General features: G+C 34.8%; 1 protein-coding gene across 1 annotated transcript in view; it reads right to left on the bottom strand.

Moving 5' to 3' along the window:
• LOC141301326 (intestinal mucin-like protein) overlaps nt 1-18,254 on the bottom strand; it is a 24,831-nt gene extending 6,577 nt beyond the window's left edge. The window contains exons 1-17 of the mRNA XM_073831573.1: nt 18,089-18,254; nt 17,621-17,862; nt 17,333-17,516; nt 17,047-17,251; nt 16,791-16,966; nt 15,603-15,672; nt 13,894-13,994; nt 10,992-11,023; nt 10,722-10,899; nt 10,550-10,638; nt 10,357-10,476; nt 6,212-6,310; nt 5,983-6,102; nt 5,770-5,868; nt 5,547-5,666; nt 2,904-2,943; nt 2,601-2,718 (exon numbers count right to left, since the gene is read on the bottom strand). Of these exons, the coding sequence (XP_073687674.1) occupies nt 2,601-2,718; nt 2,904-2,943; nt 5,547-5,666; nt 5,770-5,868; nt 5,983-6,102; nt 6,212-6,310; nt 10,357-10,476; nt 10,550-10,638; nt 10,722-10,899; nt 10,992-11,023; nt 13,894-13,994; nt 15,603-15,672; nt 16,791-16,966; nt 17,047-17,251; nt 17,333-17,516; nt 17,621-17,862; nt 18,089-18,230 (2,135 nt within the window). The 5' untranslated portion in view covers nt 18,231-18,254. The remainder of the gene's footprint in view (nt 1-2,600; nt 2,719-2,903; nt 2,944-5,546; nt 5,667-5,769; nt 5,869-5,982; nt 6,103-6,211; nt 6,311-10,356; nt 10,477-10,549; nt 10,639-10,721; nt 10,900-10,991; nt 11,024-13,893; nt 13,995-15,602; nt 15,673-16,790; nt 16,967-17,046; nt 17,252-17,332; nt 17,517-17,620; nt 17,863-18,088) is intronic.
• Nucleotides 18,255-19,882: the final 1,628 nt, after the last annotated feature.

The raw sequence follows: 19,882 nt of genomic DNA, 5'->3' as shown, positions 1-19,882 counted from the left end.
GCCTGGTTTCCACCTTCTGATCAGATTACACTGCCTCAAAGACACTACAAAAGTCTACTCACTAAATCTGACATTAGCTTTTGGGGATGGATGGATGTTGTCTCCATTATGACCTTTGAGAAGTGGATACAAGCAGATTACCTCAAAAAGTGAACATTTATGAAGAGCTACAGTATATTTTTAATTAATACATGATGGCATCAGGTTGAAATCACCTACATTTTATGAATGTCTGTTTACGAATTCTTCATCTCCTGAAGAAGGAAAGCATAACCTCTTGGACAAAGCAAGTCTTCTTCAAGCCTGGTATGGATTTAGCATTCACACTTGCAAGTTTCAGAAATGTATTGTGTGATGTGAATGAAAATCTCTGGAGTCTGGAGATTTTGAAGTGCGAGTATCTACAGAAATGTCAAGAAAGGGATGTTTTTATGTATTCAATAGCAAACCAAATGTTAGTATGTACTTGTAAAATAAAAAAAGCTACATTTAATGAAGGAATGGGGTATAGTTTAAATGGATTTACGAGTATGTAATGTAATTTTGCACTCACCGACTGTTATCGCCGACAAAAGCCCAAAATCGTAACGTTAGGCAAATTTCTCAGAACTAACAATCGCTCTGTGGTAAGGTACAAGAGTAATTTAGCCCTAGCATGTACCAGTTTTAAAACCATCGGTTAACTATCATTATTATTCACAAATATTTAGCCGTTTAATCAAAATCTAGTTTTTCTGTGATAATCTAAACTAAGAACGTGTGGATAATTGTATTGAGACAACTTTGTGCCAGCAGATATCTGAGGGAACCGTACCTTTCATTAGATCGAGGACAGTGACCTCTAATGGTGAGATGAAGAGGATGAATGAAATAATATTACTGATACTAATAAAAAATGTAATTTAATTTGAAGTAAATCATGTGAACAGTCCAAATTACTTTTTGCAGACAATTTGTAGGCTACGCCAATGTTTTATCAACGTATGCAGGTTGGTACTTTTCTGAAGAGAAAAAAAATCCAAGAGACTGTATTTGATGCTCTCTATTATGCTTTATTGTGATTTTAATTCATTTCATTGGAAGAAAAGATAAGTAATACATCATTATATCATATGCATTACCAAAAGAAATAATGATTTTTTTTAATAACTAGGCCTACATAGATTAGATCAAGGAAAAAAGAATCGTTTAATATTTATCATCAATCATCAATCAATCATAGAGTGACAGATCAAGAGAAGTCAAGCAGGAACTTTTTATCATTTTTATCCATCTCTTTATGCACCATGCTGGTTTTAACAGTGTATTTAAAAAGTAAAAGACTGTAAAAACGATACGGTAAAACCTGTTCATTTATTAATCTCAAGTTTTCTTTTTATGTGACCCTGGACCACAAAATAAATAAGCTTTCTATTGATGTATGGTTTGTTAGGATAGGACCATATTTGGCCGAGATACATCTGTTTGAAAATCAGAAATCTGAGGGTGCAAAAAAATCAAAATACTGAGAAAATCACCTTTAAAGTTGTCCAAATTAAGTTCTTAACAATGCATATTACTAATCAAAAATTACATTCTGATATATTTATAGTAGGAATTTTACAAAAAATCTTAATGGAACATGATCTTTACTTAATATCCTAATGATTTTTGGCATAAAAGAAAAATCTATAATTTTGACCCATACAATGTATTTTTGCCTATTGCTACAAATATACCCCAGCGATTGCCTATTGCTACAAATATACCCCAGCGGTCCAGGGTCACATATGGTAAAATTTTGTAGTGGATCTGTTTAATTTACATGGAAAACCATAAACTGATATTCTCACAACTCCTTTTTTGTCTAAGTAGTAATGCTTCTTGTTAGTTTTTGCTATTAATCTGGGTTTTGTGTTGTTTTTTTGTTTCTTGCATTATGTTAGAGTCATGCGTGTTAAGATGGCAGAGTTTTGAGTTTGTGTGCATAACACTTTGTGTACCTTCTATATATTATTTTTTACCTCCCACAATCTTTAACCTGCTTGTATCTAACCCTAACATTTTCATCCACTCTGGCACCTCTGGCCTTATCCAGGGCTGTTTCTGAATTATTACAGGGGTAGCTTTTTCAGGGGTAGTATTTACAGGTGTAGTTTTTACAATGGTCGTTTTTACAGTGGTAGTTTTTACAGTTTGTTCTTCACATTTGGTAGGAGTGCATCTGCAGCTCTCGACATAAATGTAGTCATAAATGATCTCTCTGCCATCGGTACATTTCAGCTTCACTTGTCGATTGCTAAATTTCTCCTCCTGGCAGCAGGAACAGTTGTGCGTCATGGCGTTCTTTTCTATCGAATACCTACGTGGGTTTCCAAGAAAACACCAGTCAGATGAGTATAGTATAGCTGGATGTGAGATTATTAATAATACATAAAGGTTTGGATGCTTAAATATGATAAAATACCAAACAAAATGGCTAACAAATGAGCTGACTTTACTTTTCCGACATTTCAGAGAGTGGTTTCAAGATGATTTGTTTTTACTGTTAGACATTTTACAGTAAGACATTTACTGTTCTTCTCTTCTGTTCATCACAAATAGGTGTGCAATGCTCTCACCTTGATCCGTCGTCACAGTGGCCAATGCAGGATGTAATGTCTACATTCTCGATGGAAGTGCAACCATCGACATGTAGACGGGTGTTGTTCTTCACAAGAACACAGTTGTTGGTTTCACCTGAGAGATTAAGAGAGACATTTAAGCCTGTAAATCTCGTGAACACTACATGCTAGACGTTTTATGTAGTGGCTAACATGTTATTTTTAATGTGCTTAACTTCACTTAAATGATCTGCATGAATATAATAGGGTGGAAAAACAATTAGAACATTTTTGTCAGGCTTTAAGGAAATAATATCTTACAGATCTGGCAGCATCCATCTTTGTCAAAGTGTACTGTTCCCTGTAAAAACACAAATTATTGAAAACATTGCTTAAGGGTTTTCTTGAGTATGGTCAAAATTCCCATTCCTGTCACAGAATAAAAAAAGATTATTTTACCTTTATTTCACAATTCTAACTCTTAATTCTGATTTAAAATAAAAAAAAGTCAGAATTTTGAGATGTAAACTCAGAATTCTGACTTTATATTTTGCAGTTTCGGCTTTACAGTTTTTTTTTTACACAATTCTAAGTTTATATCTAACAATTCTGACTCCTAATTCTTTCAGAATTTCAAGAAAAAAGTCTGAATTGTAAGAGAAAAAGTCACAGTTACCTTTTTTATTTCTTCATTTCTTTTTGCAAGATGTAAACATCTCATAATTGTTTTACATATCATAATTGACTTTTTTTCTCAGAATTGTGAGACAAACTCAGAATTTTTATAAAAAAGTATGAACTGTGAGAAAATTTTCCATTTTTTTTTTATTTTTATTATGTGGCAGATAATGACTTTTTTTTTGTATGACTTTTTCACAAAATTAGTTATTTATACTAATTGCAAAATGCAGAAGATTTTCAAAGACGCTTTTTTATTTATTTTTGCGAGAAGTGAACTCAGAATTCTGACTTTATTTTTTCAATTTCGAGTTTACATCTCATTGACTTTTTTTCTCAGATTTCTGAGTTTCTTTCTCACAATTCTGAGAATTGCAAGACGAAAAGTAAAAAAGTAGGAATTGTGAGATAAATAGTTACAATTACAGTTTTTTCTTTAATTCTTTGGCTTCTGTTTTGTTTTTGCCACAGGGTAACACAATTTTCACAAAGTAACATTTTTCATACAATTTTGAGTTTATATCTCACAATTCTTACAAAAAATCTGAAAAAAATTCTTAATTGTGAGACAAAAGTCACAATTACCTTTTTTCTTTCTATTTCTTTTTGTGAGATGTAAACTCTGACTTCTGAATTCTGACTATTTTTTGCAATTTCGAGTTTACATCTCATAATTCTGACTTTTTTCTCAGAATTTTGAGTTTCTTTCATACTTTTTAATCACAATTCTAAATTTGTCTCACAATTCTGAGTTTTCGTCTCACAATTCTTAGAATTGTGAGACAAACTCTGAATTGCGATTAAAAAGTATGAATTGTGAGATAAAAAGTTACAATTAATTTTTTTTACATTATGTGGCAGAAGCAAGCTTTCATTGTTCTTTTTGTTATGGCACAGAATAAAACAAGACTGACTTTCAAAAAGTCTGAATTGTGAGAGAAAAAGTCACAATTACCTTTTTTTTTTTCCCCTTTTGTGAGATGTAAACTTAGAATTCTGCCTATTTTTTGCAGTTTTAAGTTTACATCTCATAATTTTGACTTTCTTTTTTTTTTATTACATTTTGCCACAGGACAAAAAATAACAAAGTAATTCGGACTTTTTCATGTAACTTTTTGGATGTAAACTCAGAATTCTGACTTTTTTTTTTGCAATATTGAGTTTACATCTCATAATTCTTTTTTCTCAGAATTCAGATTTTCTTTCAAAACTCGGTGGCGGAAACACTGCCATATAGACTTTTTGTATGACTTTTTCACAAAATGAGTTATTTATACTGCAAAAGATTTTTAAAGTGGCTTTTTTTGCAATTTCGAGTTTACATCTTATATTTTTTTTCTCAGAATTCTTAGTTTCTTTCTCACAATTCTGAGAATTGCGTCACAAAAAGTCAGAATTGTAAGACAAACTCAGAATTGCGATAAAGGTATGAATTGTAAGTTAAAAAGTCATAATTCCATTTTTATTTTTATTCTGTGGCAAAAACACTGCCATTTAGACTTTTTTATATAAGTATACCACAAAATGAGTTATTTATACTGCAGAAGATTTTCAAAGTGGCTTTTTTATTTCTTTTTTTGCAATTTTGAGTTTATATCTCATAATTTTTTTTCTCAGAATTCTGAATTTCTATCATCACAGTTCTGGGAATTGCAAGACAAAGAGTCAGAATTGTGAGACAAACACAAAATTGAGATTAAAAGTATCAATTGTGAAATAAAAAGTCACAATTATATTTTTTTTATTTGGTGGCACAAACACACCCTTTTTTATAATAGGGAGTAATTCACAAAATTAGTTATTTGTACTGCAGAAGATTTTCAAAGTGGCTTTTTTTGTTTCTTTTTGTGAGATGTAAACTCAGAATTCTGACTTTTTGCAATTTTGAGTTTACATCTCATAATTCTGACTGAATTCTGAAGTCTTTCTCACAGTTTTGAGAGTTGCAAGACAAAACGTCACAATTGTAGACGATACAAACGTAGAACTGCATTAAAAAGTGTATAAAAAGACACAACTCCACTGCTATTTAGACTTTTTTGACTTTTTCACAAAATGAGTTATTTAAACTGCAGAAGACTTTCAAAGTGGCTTTTAAAGCAAGTTTTTTAGTGAATAACTGACATTTTGTCTCTTACGCCAAGAAAACTAGAAAACTGTTTTTATGAGGTGCTTTTTTGCGTTTTTCTGTGCTTTCATTGTATGGAACAATATGGAGGTGAATAAACAACAAAATAAACTACAAGCAGAACAAGGGTGTAATATAGTTACAGATATTCTACTTACAGGCACACAGTCATCTGGATTGAAAGGCGGGCATTGCTTATAGCTCTCCATTGTCATAAACATGCCATTCCTTTGCTGACAGGTAGCATTCATACACTTGAAATTGTACTCCATTCCTGCCTAAAAAAATAAAAAAGACTGTACATTAAGACCTGAAGAACAGAGCAGATTCTTTGATGAACTGAAAGAATGAAGAAAGGTTTGAGAATGTTTTTAGATGTACCTTGAGAATTTGTTTGGTTTTGTCTGGTGCATCATAAATGCAGGCCACTTGTCTACATGTTCCACAGCACTCGTCTTCTTTTTTCACATATTCAAAACCCTTGGAGGGCAAAAACAAAAAAGTTTACTTGGGCTGTACAAAACTTTCTCAATAATTGGACAAATGTGCAAGATAAGTGTTTCATGTGGAATTGAAACTAGAGATTCTACTTACAGGCCCACAATCAAATGAACTCAAGTAAGGACATTCTGTTTTGGTCTTCTCTGTCACAAACAAGCCATCAAAACCATGACAGGTAACAGTTTCACATTTGGAAGAGTCGACTTCTCCATCCTAACATGAGACAGACTCCATTAGGACTGAAGAATTAAGCAAGGTTTTTGTCTGATGAATGGATAAAAGTAAATTTAGTAAACTAAATAAAAGTATGTTTCCAATGTACCTTAAGAACACGTCTGGTTTTGTCTGGTGCGTCATAAATACAGGCATCTTGTGTACATGTTCCACAGCACTCTCCATCTTTTTTCACATATTTAAACCCCTTGGATAGAAAATACAAACAAGTTTATAGAGTAGTTTTAATTATCCAGTGGCACTTATTGTTCATAATAAAGGCAAAAACAGCACTGGGTCTGTGCAAACTTCCGTAATAGATGGAAAAATGTGCAACAATATGAAACTAGATCAAAAAGTTTGTCAAGACAAACTTTAAACTGGCTTGAGAAAGATGGAAAAAAAAGTCTGAAATAGTTTCAAGTATAAAGTAGTTTTAAAAGCTAAAAGTTTAATAGATATATAGATAGATATACTAGCATGTTGCTAGCATGTTTACAGCATAATTAACATGTTACTAACATGTTGTTAGCAGGTTTCTAGCATGATTAGTAAGTTACTAGCATGTTGCTACCATGATTAGTAATTTGCAAGCATGTTGTTAGCATGATTAGTACATTACTAGCATGTTGTTAGCATGATTATGAAGTTACTAGCATGTTGTTACCATGATTAGTAAGATACTAGCATGTTGCTACCATGATTAGTAAGATACTAGCATGTTGCTACCATGATTAGTAAGATACTAGCATGTTGCTACCATGATTAGTAAGTTACTAGCATGTTGTTAACATGATTAGTAAGATACTAGCATGTTGCTACCATGATTAGCAAGTTACTAGCATGTTGCTACCATGATTAGTAAGTTACTACCATGTTGTTAGCATGATTAGTAAGTTGCTAGCATGTTGCTACCATGATTAGCAAGTTACTAGCATGTTGCTACCATGATTAGTAAGTTACTACCATGTTGTTAGCATGATTAGTAAGTTACTAGCATGTTGTTACCATGATTAGTAAGTTACTAGCATTTTGTTAGCATGATTAGTAAGTTACTAGCATGTTGCTACCATGATTAGTAAGTTACTAGCATGTTGTTAGCATGATTAGTAAGTTACTAGCATGTTGCTACCATGATTAGTAAGTTACTAGCATGTTGTTACCATGATTAGTAAGTTACTAGCATGTTGTTAGCATGATTAGTAAGTTACTAGCATGTTGCTACCATGATTAGTAAGTTACTAGCATGTTGCTACCATGATTAATAAGTTACTACCATGTTGTTAGCATGATTAGTAAGTTACTACCATGTTGTTACCATGATTAGTAAGTTACTAGCATGTTGTTAGCATGATTAGTAAGTTACTAGCATGTTGCTACCATGATTAGTAAGTTACTAGCATGTTGCTACCATGATTAGTAAGTTACTAGCATGTTGTTACCATGATTAGTAAGTTACTAGCATGTTGTTAGCATGATTAGTAAGTTACTAGCATGTTGCTACCATGATTAGTAAGTTACTAGCATGTTGCTACCATGATTAATAAGTTACTACCATGTTGTTAGCATGATTAGTAAGTTACTAGCATGTTGCTACCATGATTAGCAAGTTACTAGCATGTTGCTACCATGATTAGTAAGTTACTAGCATGTTGCTACCATGATTAGTAAGTTACTAGCATGTTGCTACCATGATTAGTAAGTTACTACCATGTTGTTAGCATGATTAGTAAGTTACTAGCATGTTGTTACCATGATTAGTAAGTTACTAGCATGTTGTTAGCATGATTAGTAAGTTACTAGCATGTTGCTACCATGATTAGTAAGTTACTACCAAGTTGCTACCATTATTAGTAAGTTACTACCATGTTGTTAGCATGATTAGTAAGTTACTAGCATGTTGCTACCATGATTAGTAAGTTACTAGCATGTTGTTAGCATGATTAGTAAGTTACTAGCATGTTGCTACCATGATTAGTAAGTTACTAGCATGTTGTTAGCATGATTAGTAAGTTACTAGCATGTTGCTACCATGATTAGTAAGTTACTACCATGTTGTTAGCATGATTAGTAAGTTACTAGCATGTTGTTACCATGATTAGTAAGTTACTAGCATGTTGTTAGCATGATTAGTAAGTTACTAGCATGTTGCTACCATGATTAGTAAGTTACTAGCATGTTGCTACCATGATTAGTAAGTTACTACCATGTTGTTAGCATGATTAGTAAGTTACTAGCATGTTGTTACCATGATTAGTAAGTTACTACCATGTTGTTAGCATGATTAGTAAGTTACTAGCATGTTGCTAGCATGATTCTAACATTATTAGCATGTTCTTAGCATGTTGTAAGCATGATTTTATCATGATCAGCATGTTGCTAGCATGCTGTTACCATAATTAGCATGTTGCCAGCATGTTGCTAGCATAAATTTAACACAATTAGCATGTTACTAACATGCTGTTAGCATGATTAGTCAGTTACTAGCATGTTACTAGCATGATTCTAACATAATTAGCACATTTCCAAAATGAGTAGCATGTTATTAGCATGTTAGCATGATTTTAGCATGATTAGCAATTTATTAGCATGTTTCTAGCATATTACTAGCATTTTGTTAACATGATTCTAGCATGATTAGCGTGTTACTAGCATCTTGTGAGGATGATTTTATCATGATCAACATGTTGCCAGCATGTTTTTATCATAATTAGCATGTTACTAACATGTTGTTAACATGATTAGTACATTACTAGCATGTTATTAGCATGATTATGAAGTTACTAGCATGTTGTTACCATGATTAGTAAGTTAACAGCATGTTGTTAGCATGTTTTAGCATTATTTGCAAGTTACTAGTATGTTGCTAGCATGATTAGCTTGTTACTAGCATTTTATGATCATTTATCATGTTCAGCAGTTTGCTAGTATGTTGTTACCATAATTAGCATGTTACTAACATGTTGCTAGCATGATTCTAACATAGTATATTATTAACATGTTGCTAGCATGTTTTAACAATTTTCAAGTTACTAGCATGTTGTTAGCACGATTCTAACATAATTAGCATGTTATTAGCATGTTGCTAGCATGTTGTAAGCATGATTTTATCATGATCAGCATGTTGCTAGCATGCTGTTACCATAATTAACATGTTATCAGCATGTTGCTAGCATAATTTTATCACAATTAGCATGTTACTAACATGCTGTTAGCATGATTTGTCAGTTACTAGCATGTTACTAGCATGATAAACATGTTACTAGCATGATTATAACATAATTAGCACGTTTCCAAAATGAGTAACATGTTATTAGCATGTTAGCATGATTAGCTATTTATTAGCATGTTACTAGCATGTTTCTAGCATATTACTAGCATGTTGTTAACATGATCCTAGCATGATTAGCGTGGTACTAGCATCTTGTGAGGATGATTTTATCATGATCAACATGATGCCAGCATGTTTTTATCACAATTAGCATGTTACTAACATGTTGTTAACATGATTAGTCAGTTACTAACATGTTGCTAGCATGATTAGCATATTACTAGCATGTTGGTAGCATGATTCTAGCAATTAGCATGTTATGAACATATTGGTAACATGTTTTAGCATCATTTGTAAGTCGCTAGCATGTTGCTAGCATGATTAGCATGTTACTTGTGAGCATCATTTTATCATACTCAGCATGTTACTAGCATGTTGCTATCATGATTTTATCACGATTAGCATGTTACTAACATGTTGTTAGCATGATTAGTCAGTTACTAGCATGCTGCTAGCATGATTAACATATTGCTAGCATGATTCTAACAATTAGCACGTTTTTAACATGATTAGTATGTTATTAGCATGTTAGCATGATTCCAGCATGATTAACTTGTTACTAACAATTTAGTTTGAATGAGTTTAAACTTATCAGAAATCTAACACAGAAAGGAAGTTTGATTGAGACTCAAAGGATTCTGGGAGTTTTGACAATTGGAGTTTGAATAGTCTTGGCTCATTTGAACATTCCGTCAGTGTAAGTCTATGGGATTTTTCCCTTTTTAATTCATTATTTTTAGGAAAACCGTAAGTCCGATCAGCTAGAAAAGATATAGCAACTGGAGTCAGATCAGTCTGAAGATCTGGGCTGAGTTTGGAGTTTGTCGAGTTAAAGCTCTAGGAGGAGCAGCAGTCAGAAAATTTAGTCTCAGAAGAAGAAAAATAGCCAATTTAATAAGCAAGGGTCTAGAAATCCTACTTACAAGCCCACAGTCCTTCGAACTCGAGTAAGGACATTCTGTGTTGGTCTTCTGAATCACAAACGAGCCATTCATTTGACGGCAGGTAACAGTTTCACAGTTGTACTTGAACTCCTTTCCACCCTACAAAAAGACAGACTGCATTAAGGTTGAGGAACGGAGCAGATTCTTTGTCTGATGAACTGAGAAGATGTACCTTGATAACATGTCTGGTGTTGTCTGGTGCATCATAAATGCAGGTTCCTTGTGTACACGATCCACTTGGGCACATGCCAACAGTACAGTCTACAACAATGAGAAAAGAGCTAACAAATGGTACTGCAATCTTGAAGGAAAACCTATCAAAAATAGAAACTAATTAATCTTACGGCAAACTTGTTTGGTGCAGCATGGGTTTGCGGGATCGGTGACATTAACCAGCACAAAGCCAGGCTCATTGCAGCTCTCGGGCTTCACATCAGGACACTTCTTGGGCTTACAGGTCACCGATTGGCTTGTCTTATCACAGATGCAGTCCTCACATTTGTATGTAAAATGCTCATCATACTGCAACAGAAAGAAACCAAAAAATGTATAAGACCCATGGGATGCTGCTTCAACAACTGGCTATTAAATGAACAGTTTTAACCTTGTCATACCTCACGGGATGTCCCAGATGAGTCCAAACATCCTAAAAAAAGACCATAATCAGAAACGTTTTAAAAATGCTTGTGGCATGCATGTTAATGTAGGCTAATTATGCATTCTTTATAACAACTTGTTTACGTCATTCCTCATTCTTTTAAGCAGATATATTTATTTATATAAATACAGTTTGATTAATCTTTATTAGGGTTGCTTAAGTGTTTCAGTCAAGAGCAGTGATTTTCCTTTCTTTCTTTTGACAAAAAACTTAATTAGGCTGCTGTCTCTTTAAAACTGAACGTAACTGAGTGTGTTTACATGAATACTTGTCAAAATGGACAATTCAACATAATTTTGACTTACCTTTTGTGTCGTCAAATGTATCCCTCCCTAACATTTTTGTTTTGTTTTGTTTTGTTATTGTCTCATTTTCATTGGTGAAAATGTAGAAAGTTATTTGTTAGCGAAATTAACATTGCGGGTTTGTTACAACATGAGGGGGAGTAATTAATGACAGAGTTTTCATTTTTGTCACAGAACAATATGAGACCCCAAATCCACAGAAGTGGACTAGAGCCCTTGAGGCCCAGATCCAAATCAAGATCTGTCCATTTAACTAAACTGAAATAGAAAAAAATGCTGTATTCCTTCATGTCAGACAATCATATTTTGATGCTTCCGATTAGTGTTTTATGCCAAACATGTTCAGTGACTTCTAAAGAACAGCAAAGTTATTGTACCTAGTGGGTAGGTATGTACTATATTTTATATGCTGGAAAGACTGTGGGCTTTTGTCTGAGAAGTAGATCTGTCTATATGTACAGTGGTGTGAAAAAGTGTTGGCCCCCTTCCTGATTTTTATTTTTTTTTTTTTTGCATGTTTGTCACACTTCAATGTTTCAGATCATCAAACAAATTTACATATTAATCAAAGATAACACAAGTAAACACAACATGCAGTTTTAAATGGAGGGGTTTTTTTTATGAAGGAAAAAAAAAATCCAAACCCACATGGCCCTGTGTGAAAAAGTGTTTGAGATCTATCAGTCTGGAATGCATGGCAGAGTTCCAAGACTAAAACCGCTGCTGAGCAAAAGGAACATAAAGGTTCGTCTCAGTTTTGGCAAACTTTTTGGAAGGTGTGTGTCCCATTACATCTGGTGTAAAAGTAACATAGCATTTCAGAAAAAGAACATCATACCAACAGTAAAATATGGTGGTGGTAGTGTGATGGTCTGGGGCTGTTTTGCTGCTTTTGGACCTGGAAGACTTGCTGTGATAAATGGAACCATGAATTCTGCTGTCTATCAAAAAATCCTGAAGGACAATGTCCGTCCATCTGTTTGTGACCTCAAGCTATAGCAAACTTGGGTTCTGCAGCAGGACAATGATCCGAAACATACCAGCAAATCCACCTCTAAATGGCTGAAGAAAAGCAAAATGAAGAGTTTGGAGTGGCTTAGTCAAAGTCCTGACCTGAATCCTATTGAGATGCTGTGGCATGACCCAAAAAAGGCGGTTCATGCTCGAAACCCTCCAATGTGGCTGAATTACAACAATTCTGTCAAGAATGAGTGGGCCAAAATTCCTGCACAGTGCTGTAACAGACTCATTGCAAGTTATCGCAAACGCTTGATTGCAGTTGTTGCTTCTAAGGGTGGCCCAACAGTTATTAAGTTTAGGGGGCAAACACTTTTTCACGCAGGGCCATGTGGGTTTGGATTTTGTTTTCCCTTCATAATAAAAAACTTCATTTAAAAACTGCTTTTTTGTTTACTTGTGTTATCTTTGATTAATATTTAAATTTGTTAAATGATCTGAAACATTAAAGTGTGACAAACATGCAAAAAAAAATAATAATAATCAGGAAGGGGGCCAACACTTTTTCACACCACTGCATATCTGTCTATAAAAAAAATACAGTATTAAGACTCAATTAAGACTTAAATGGCAACCTACTATGCCCCTTTTTACAATATGTAATATAAGTCTCAGGTGTCCCCAGAATGTGTCTGTGAGGTTTCAGCTTAAAATACCCCACAGATCATTTATTATATCATTTGGAAAATCCCTAGTTTGAGTGGAAGCAGAAACACGCTGTATTCGTGCATGTCTTTTATGACACTGCTCATGATTTATGGAGATCAAATAAAGGAGTGGGCGGATTTTTATCATTATAGGGTGCTACACACACTGCCAACACAACTTGAAAAAAGTGAATTTTGCATAATAGGTGACCTTTAAGAGTCTAAGGGTGTGTTCACACTTGTAGTTTGGTTTGTTTGGTTCATTTGGTCTGGACCAAAATGGAAAATTAAACATTTGGTCCTGGTCCGCTTAGTGTTGGCATTTTTGACAGCGAACCTAGAGATGCCAAACCTAAACGCACAGTGATATGTTCACAACCTGTTGGGTTGAATGATGTATATTTTGAGATGGAACTTACAGAACACTCCAAACTAAAGGAAAAGGTGCGTTCAACGCGGGAATACACCTAATGCCATCTGCTGAACTAAGCGTGCTCATTGTTGCATGTATATGATTTAAATTTTACCACCTGCAAACTCACAAAGAGCTCGTAAAAGGCACTGTATCTCCTTGTTGCTCCATGTTTGCCCACTGCTAATTCTGTTTTGGATACATATTTAATTCGAACCGCACCAGAGTTCATTGGAAGCCTGTCTTTTTAGTGGTCTTGGGCCGCACCAGGGTTCGAATAGCAGCATTTACACTTACTCAAATAAACCGCACTAACAGAGCAATCACAGTTCCTTTTAATCAAACCAAACATAACAAGTGTGAACACATCCTAATAGACACACACACACACACACACACACACACACACACACACACACACACACACACACACACACACACACACACACACACACACACAGTGTAATGGCCTCTTACCACATTTTGGCACACATAATCCTGACTCTTTTTTGAAGAGTGTTGTGTTCTCAGGGCAGAAACAGCCTTCTGTGGGCACTGTATTGGTGCTCTGTGTAGGCCTGAAATACAAAGTTTATTTTTACAGTTGTCAACACAATACATTTATATCACAGTAAAATTAACATTGCAACCTAGGCTGTTTTATCATCACTTACTCACCCTCAAGCTGTTCCAAACCTGTATGAGTTTCTTTCTTATGTTGAACATAAAAGAAGACATTTTGAAGAACGCTGGTAATCAATTTTTATTTTTTTTAGACTATGGAAGTCAGTGGGGCCCAACAACTGTTTGGTTCTTTAATATCAATGTATTCTAGGTGCCATAGAATACATTGATACAATATTTTTAATTGTTCTCTGATATCTACATAGAAGGTATATGACATAAGAAAGGGCAAACATTCTCCAGAAACGGTTTTACAAGTCCATTTACAACCATAGGATTTGTCTCTAGAATGAAATGGTCTGTTATTACCTTATTTGGAATGTTTAGAAATAATAATGATGAGCTCTGCTCTGATTGGCTGCTTCACAGAGCAGTTTATTCAGTAGCTCACACATGGAGGAAAATATATATTTAATTACGGAGCTCGAGCCACTATTAATATGCGGTTCATTGAAACTGCCGTTTTGAATGCACAATCATTTTACTTTCACTTTTGTGATCGCATGTGCTCTGTGTAACATTGTACTGCTGCGGCAGTACTTACCACATAAATTTAGATGCTTGTTAGTGATGCTCAGGATCTGTAAATCATTCGCCATCTTCCGCACAGTCATCTCTCCTAACTCTGTTTATGTGGTAAGTGAAATCTTATGTACTGCAATGTAACAGGCTACTGCTAGCATTAAGCTAACCATGTCCCTTTAGTGGCTAGCCTTATTTTATTAGAACGCGTTATTTGTTTTCCTTGCCTTTCTGAGTTACAGACTCCAACCATCCCTGCACTTCACATCTCCTGCACAACCTGGAACATAACATTTATTCCCGTGATCTGCCATTTTCGCTATTGTCCTCGCTTTGTTTTTTGTTTTTCACAATAGCCTAGCTGCAGAACTTCTAAAGATTTGGCTATGCAAATGTTGGGGGCGTAACTATTAATGATGGCGACTCTTACGTAATAGTCGCTATTATGTTACAATTAGCCTATTTTTCAGTGGTCTTTTGCAAACACCAGATTTATATATGAAGGAGGAAACGATGGTGTTTGAGACTCATGGTATGTCACGTCCATGTACAGAACTTATTATTCAACTATGCTTAGGTAAATACAGTTTTCCATTTTGTGGTACCTTTAAAATGTCTCCTTTTGTGTAAAACGTATACAGGTTTGGAACGACATGAGGGTGAGTAAATGACAAAATATTCATTTTTGGGTAAACTAAAATCCAAAGTGCCCTTTACTTATTTTTTGCCATGTTAATCATAAGTAAACAACAAGAATTAGTAAACAGGACTCTAGCATTTACAGTAGTTTCATTTTAACAGACATTGTGCAACAAATCTGTCTTAAAAAAACTTTTAAGTTTAATTACTTAACTGTATAACAATTCTATCTTCTATCTCCTACCCATGTATATATCTGTCACCTAATCTCACCAGAACTGAAATTTGTTCTTCTACAATAGTATAAAATATTTCGGAATAACAGAAAAAAAGGGACATACCCATCTCTACATGTTGGAGGTTCGGATGGACCACAAGGCAAAAAGATTTGATCTTCTGGACATTTAACATCTGAGAAAAAATGTTAAAACAATCTCTTAATTCAAATCTCTGTACCTCCTACAGAATATTTTACTTGAAACAGGAAAAAATGGGACCCTGGGCCACAAAACCAGTCATTAGTGTCATTTTTTTTTTTAAATTGAGATTTATACAACATCTCAATAAATAAGCTTTCCATTGGTGTATGGTTGTTAGGATAGTACCACTATTTGAAAATCTGAAATCTGAGGGTTCAAAAAAATTTGAATATTGAGAAAATCTTTGTCCAAATAACGTTCTTAGCAATGCATATTACTATTAAAAAAATTGATATATTTACGATAGAAAATTTACTAAATATCCTCATGGAACATGATCTTTACTTAATATCGTAATGATTTTTTGGCATAAAATAAAAATCTATCATTTTGACCCATACAATGTATTTTTGGCTATTGCTACAAATCTACCCATGCTACTTAAGACTAGTTTTGATTAGTGTTCTATCAAAACCTATTTAATTTGCAGCCCAGGTTCATGAAAATAAGTGCCTCTATATACATTTCTGCAACACTGTAATTATGTACCTTACTGCGCATTTCGCAGCAGTGAAACGTCCAGAGAGTGACACTAAAACACGTTCAATGCTGACCGTTGTACGTTTTTAATATGCTGCTTCAGGTACATATTGCGGCTGTTCTGAATTCAAATATCCAGGACGTGTCGCTACAGATTAATGCTCTATTGTGTTGGAAATATCCCCTACACCAAACCCAACACTAAACCAACCCGATAGTGTTAACAAATGCAAGAAAGAAAAAAATATGTGGATGCAGACGTGCAATTTTAACTTCCTTATGTGAATTTGAGCAGTTTTGCCGAATGAATGAGAAAACACATGCATAGGAAGCCGTATGTGATTACAATATTCAAAAGTATAAGTTTTCAAATCGCACCGGATGTGCCGCTTCGAAGTAACAACATTATATTCCGCGAGTAATTGTGTGAAAATTAGGCTTTATTAATCAAAACTCTGTACCTGTACATTTTTATTTTTATTTTGTGACTCTAGTGTTAACTTCAATTGGAAACTGCAGTGATTCATACATATAGGTATGTTTTTCAGTTTATTATATCAATGAACTTACTGCAATGTTTAGTATAGTTCCTCCAGTGTATGCAGACCCCGAACTTTGAGCAAGCACTTGCATAGCTTTGCAGACTGGCACACGCCATGGTGGGGTTGTTCTCATTACAAGTATCCAGCTGACAGGCTAAGAGAAAATTTTTAGGGGACAAGTGGGAATGGCACGCTTCGAACAGCCTGAGGAAGTTGAGAATAAGGAATAGATAATTAAAAAGACAAATATTACTTTCTTTAATTAAACCTCATAGAATACTTACTTGCTCTCAAGAAGGTTGCATTCAAATTGGGCCGGACATGGTAAATTGGGTTTGGGTATATCCTGGCCTGGAGGTATTGAAGGTGGCTGACAGTTTTTACCATTCACCCCAATGGCTGGCCAGTAATTGGCCATCACTGCACAGTCATTGACCAAGATCCCTCCAGGGATCATACAGTCATCAGCCTGGTTGTTGTTGCATGTTCCTTAGCAAGAATTATTTGGATTAATTTAGATGAATAATGCACAAAAACAAACCTCTTTCATACAACAATGTGCTGACTTACCACAGTGACCTTGTGTGTTGTTTCCAAAATGCTGGAATGGCAGATTGATGCTAAAGCCAAGGGCTCTGAATTTTATTTCAACATTCAGCTCTGGAATACTCAGGAACAAGTCTAGGCCTGAGCTTATAACTCTCACACCATTATGAGCATATGGTAGCGTTAGCTTAACATTGTCCTTCAGAGCCTTATAGAAAAACAGGCAACCACAAAGAAAACCAATATGTTTACAATACAGTGCAGACCAAACACATACTGAAAGTCTGTTTGCAATCTTACTGTAGGTCTCACCTCTAGATCTGCACCTTCAATATGACTCCTAAGTGTGATGATTTGATCATTGTAAGACACGGTAATGGATCTGGGACAAGATGCATGTTTTCCAATGTCACAGTTGACTTTGTCAATGTAGATCTTCAAATGGTATCGAGGCCTAATTTCCTCCATTAATATATAAGTGCAGTTTCCTTGATAACTGTAGAAGAGTCCATCAAATGTGATGTAATGTGAGTTACTCCAGCCTTGACAAAAGCCTATGATTAGGAGAGAGTGAACAATAAAAAAAGGAGCAGACCCTTTGGTGGAGTGGTGGATAGTGTTCACTTTGTTGGCATAAATGGCATTCTCTTCACCTTATGCACCGTATACTTAAAGAACGTAAAATGCTACATGCACAATGAGCGAGGAAAGAGGAAATTATTTTAAATTTCAATAACTCATGATGACGAACCCCAACTTGAGAAGGAACAATTTACTTACAATCACAGGCGTGCTGCTGGCAGCATTGGTGCTTATCATAGACCAGCACTTTTGGCTGATGATTTTGACAGGTGATGTCTTGGAGCAGAGGACATTGCAATGGGACAATCTCGAGGACGTCTCCCTTTATGCACTTTGCCATAGTGCAGTTAGATATGCTGAAGATCTCATTAGTCTGGAAGCATTGCAGAAAGTATTTCAATAACATTCATAAAAAGTGTATTCCTGCAAAAACAAATTAATTCTTACACTGAAAAAAAATTTGCCTAATGTGGTAACTTGTAACAAACAGATTTTATTCAAATAAAAATATTATTTAACATTACTGAATCAACCTAACTATATTAGGTTATACAGGCAAAACTAAATTTAAGGGTAAGATCGGGTAGGAATAATTCTTTAACATAATAATTGTACTATGAAATGACACCATGTTTGTGTAATCAAAAACAGAATGACTGTATATGTTGAATCTATATTTTACAGCTTTGTTCCATTTAGGACAGTCTGGAGCAGGTGCAGGTGGTAATGGACATGGCTCAGTGCTGTTCTGAATTTCACAGGTTATGGAGCAGGTCATGGTCAAACAAATCCCTGAGCCAATGTGCTTCTTATCCAATATTGATTCTCCTATAAAAAAGCAAAAAAAAAAAAAGTAAATCAAAACACCTCTACAAGGCAACTGTAGAAAATATTAATGGTTTGCTAATTCAATGTACAATTACTAACCAGGCTTATACTGTCTTCCTTCAACTACACAAAAACATACTGTAATCGGACTTAAAGGTGTAGGTGTAAATGGTGTAGACACAATTTGTGGATATTCTGAAGGGGGAGTTGTGGTATGTCCATGGACGATAATTAATGGCGAGCTAGGAGAGGAGATTTCTATTGATTGAGTTGTAGATATTATTTCTGGTGATGCAGGTGGCATAGGAGTAGTTGTGAATGTTGAAGCAGGTGTTGTGCCAGTAATTGTACTAGTTATAGATGATATTTCTGGTGAGGTAGATGGTGTATGAGCAGTAATGGTAGAGAAAGTGGTTGTAAATGTTGAAGGAGATGTTCTAGTAGTACTAGTTGTAGACAGTATTTCTGTTGAATCAGATGGCATAGGAGTAGCTGTTATTGTTGAAGTAGGGGTTGTGTCAGTAGGTGTACCGGTTGTAGATGGCATTTCTGTTGAATTAGATGGCATAAAAGTACTTGGAGTAGTGGTGGTTGTAAATGTTGAAGGTGTTGTTTCAGTAGTTGTAGATGGTATTTCTGTTGATACATCTGGCATAGGAGTAGTTGATACTGTTGAAGTAGGTGTTGTGCCAGTAGGTGTACTAGTTGTAGATAGTATTTCTGTTGAATCAGATGGCATAGGAGTAGTTGTTACTGTTGAAGTAGGTGTTGTGCCAGTAGGTGTACTAGTTGTAGATAGTATTTCTGTTGAATTAGATGGCATAAAAGTACTTGGAGTAGTGGTGGTTGTAAATGTTGAAGGTGTTGTTTCAGTAGTTGTAGATGGTATTTCTGTTGATACATCTGGCATTGGAGTAGTTGTTACTGTTGAAGTAGGTGTTGTGCCAGTAGGTGTACTAGATAGTATTTCTGTTGAATCAGATGGCATATAAGTACGTGGAGTAGTGGTGGTTGTAAATGTTGAAGGTGTTGTTTCAGTAGTTGTAGATGGTATTTCTGTTGATATATCTGGCATAGGAGTAGTTGTTACTGTTGAAGTAGGTGTACTAGTTGTAGATAGTATTTCTGTTGAATTAGATGGCATAAAAGTACTTGGAGTAGTGG

Source organism: Garra rufa, chromosome 25 (genome assembly GCF_049309525.1).
Source record: "Garra rufa chromosome 25, GarRuf1.0, whole genome shotgun sequence".
In the NCBI taxonomy this organism is placed as follows: Eukaryota; Metazoa; Chordata; class Actinopteri; order Cypriniformes; family Cyprinidae; genus Garra; species Garra rufa.
Note: the sequence above shows the minus strand (reverse complement) of the source record. Positions and strands in the feature narration are given on the sequence as shown.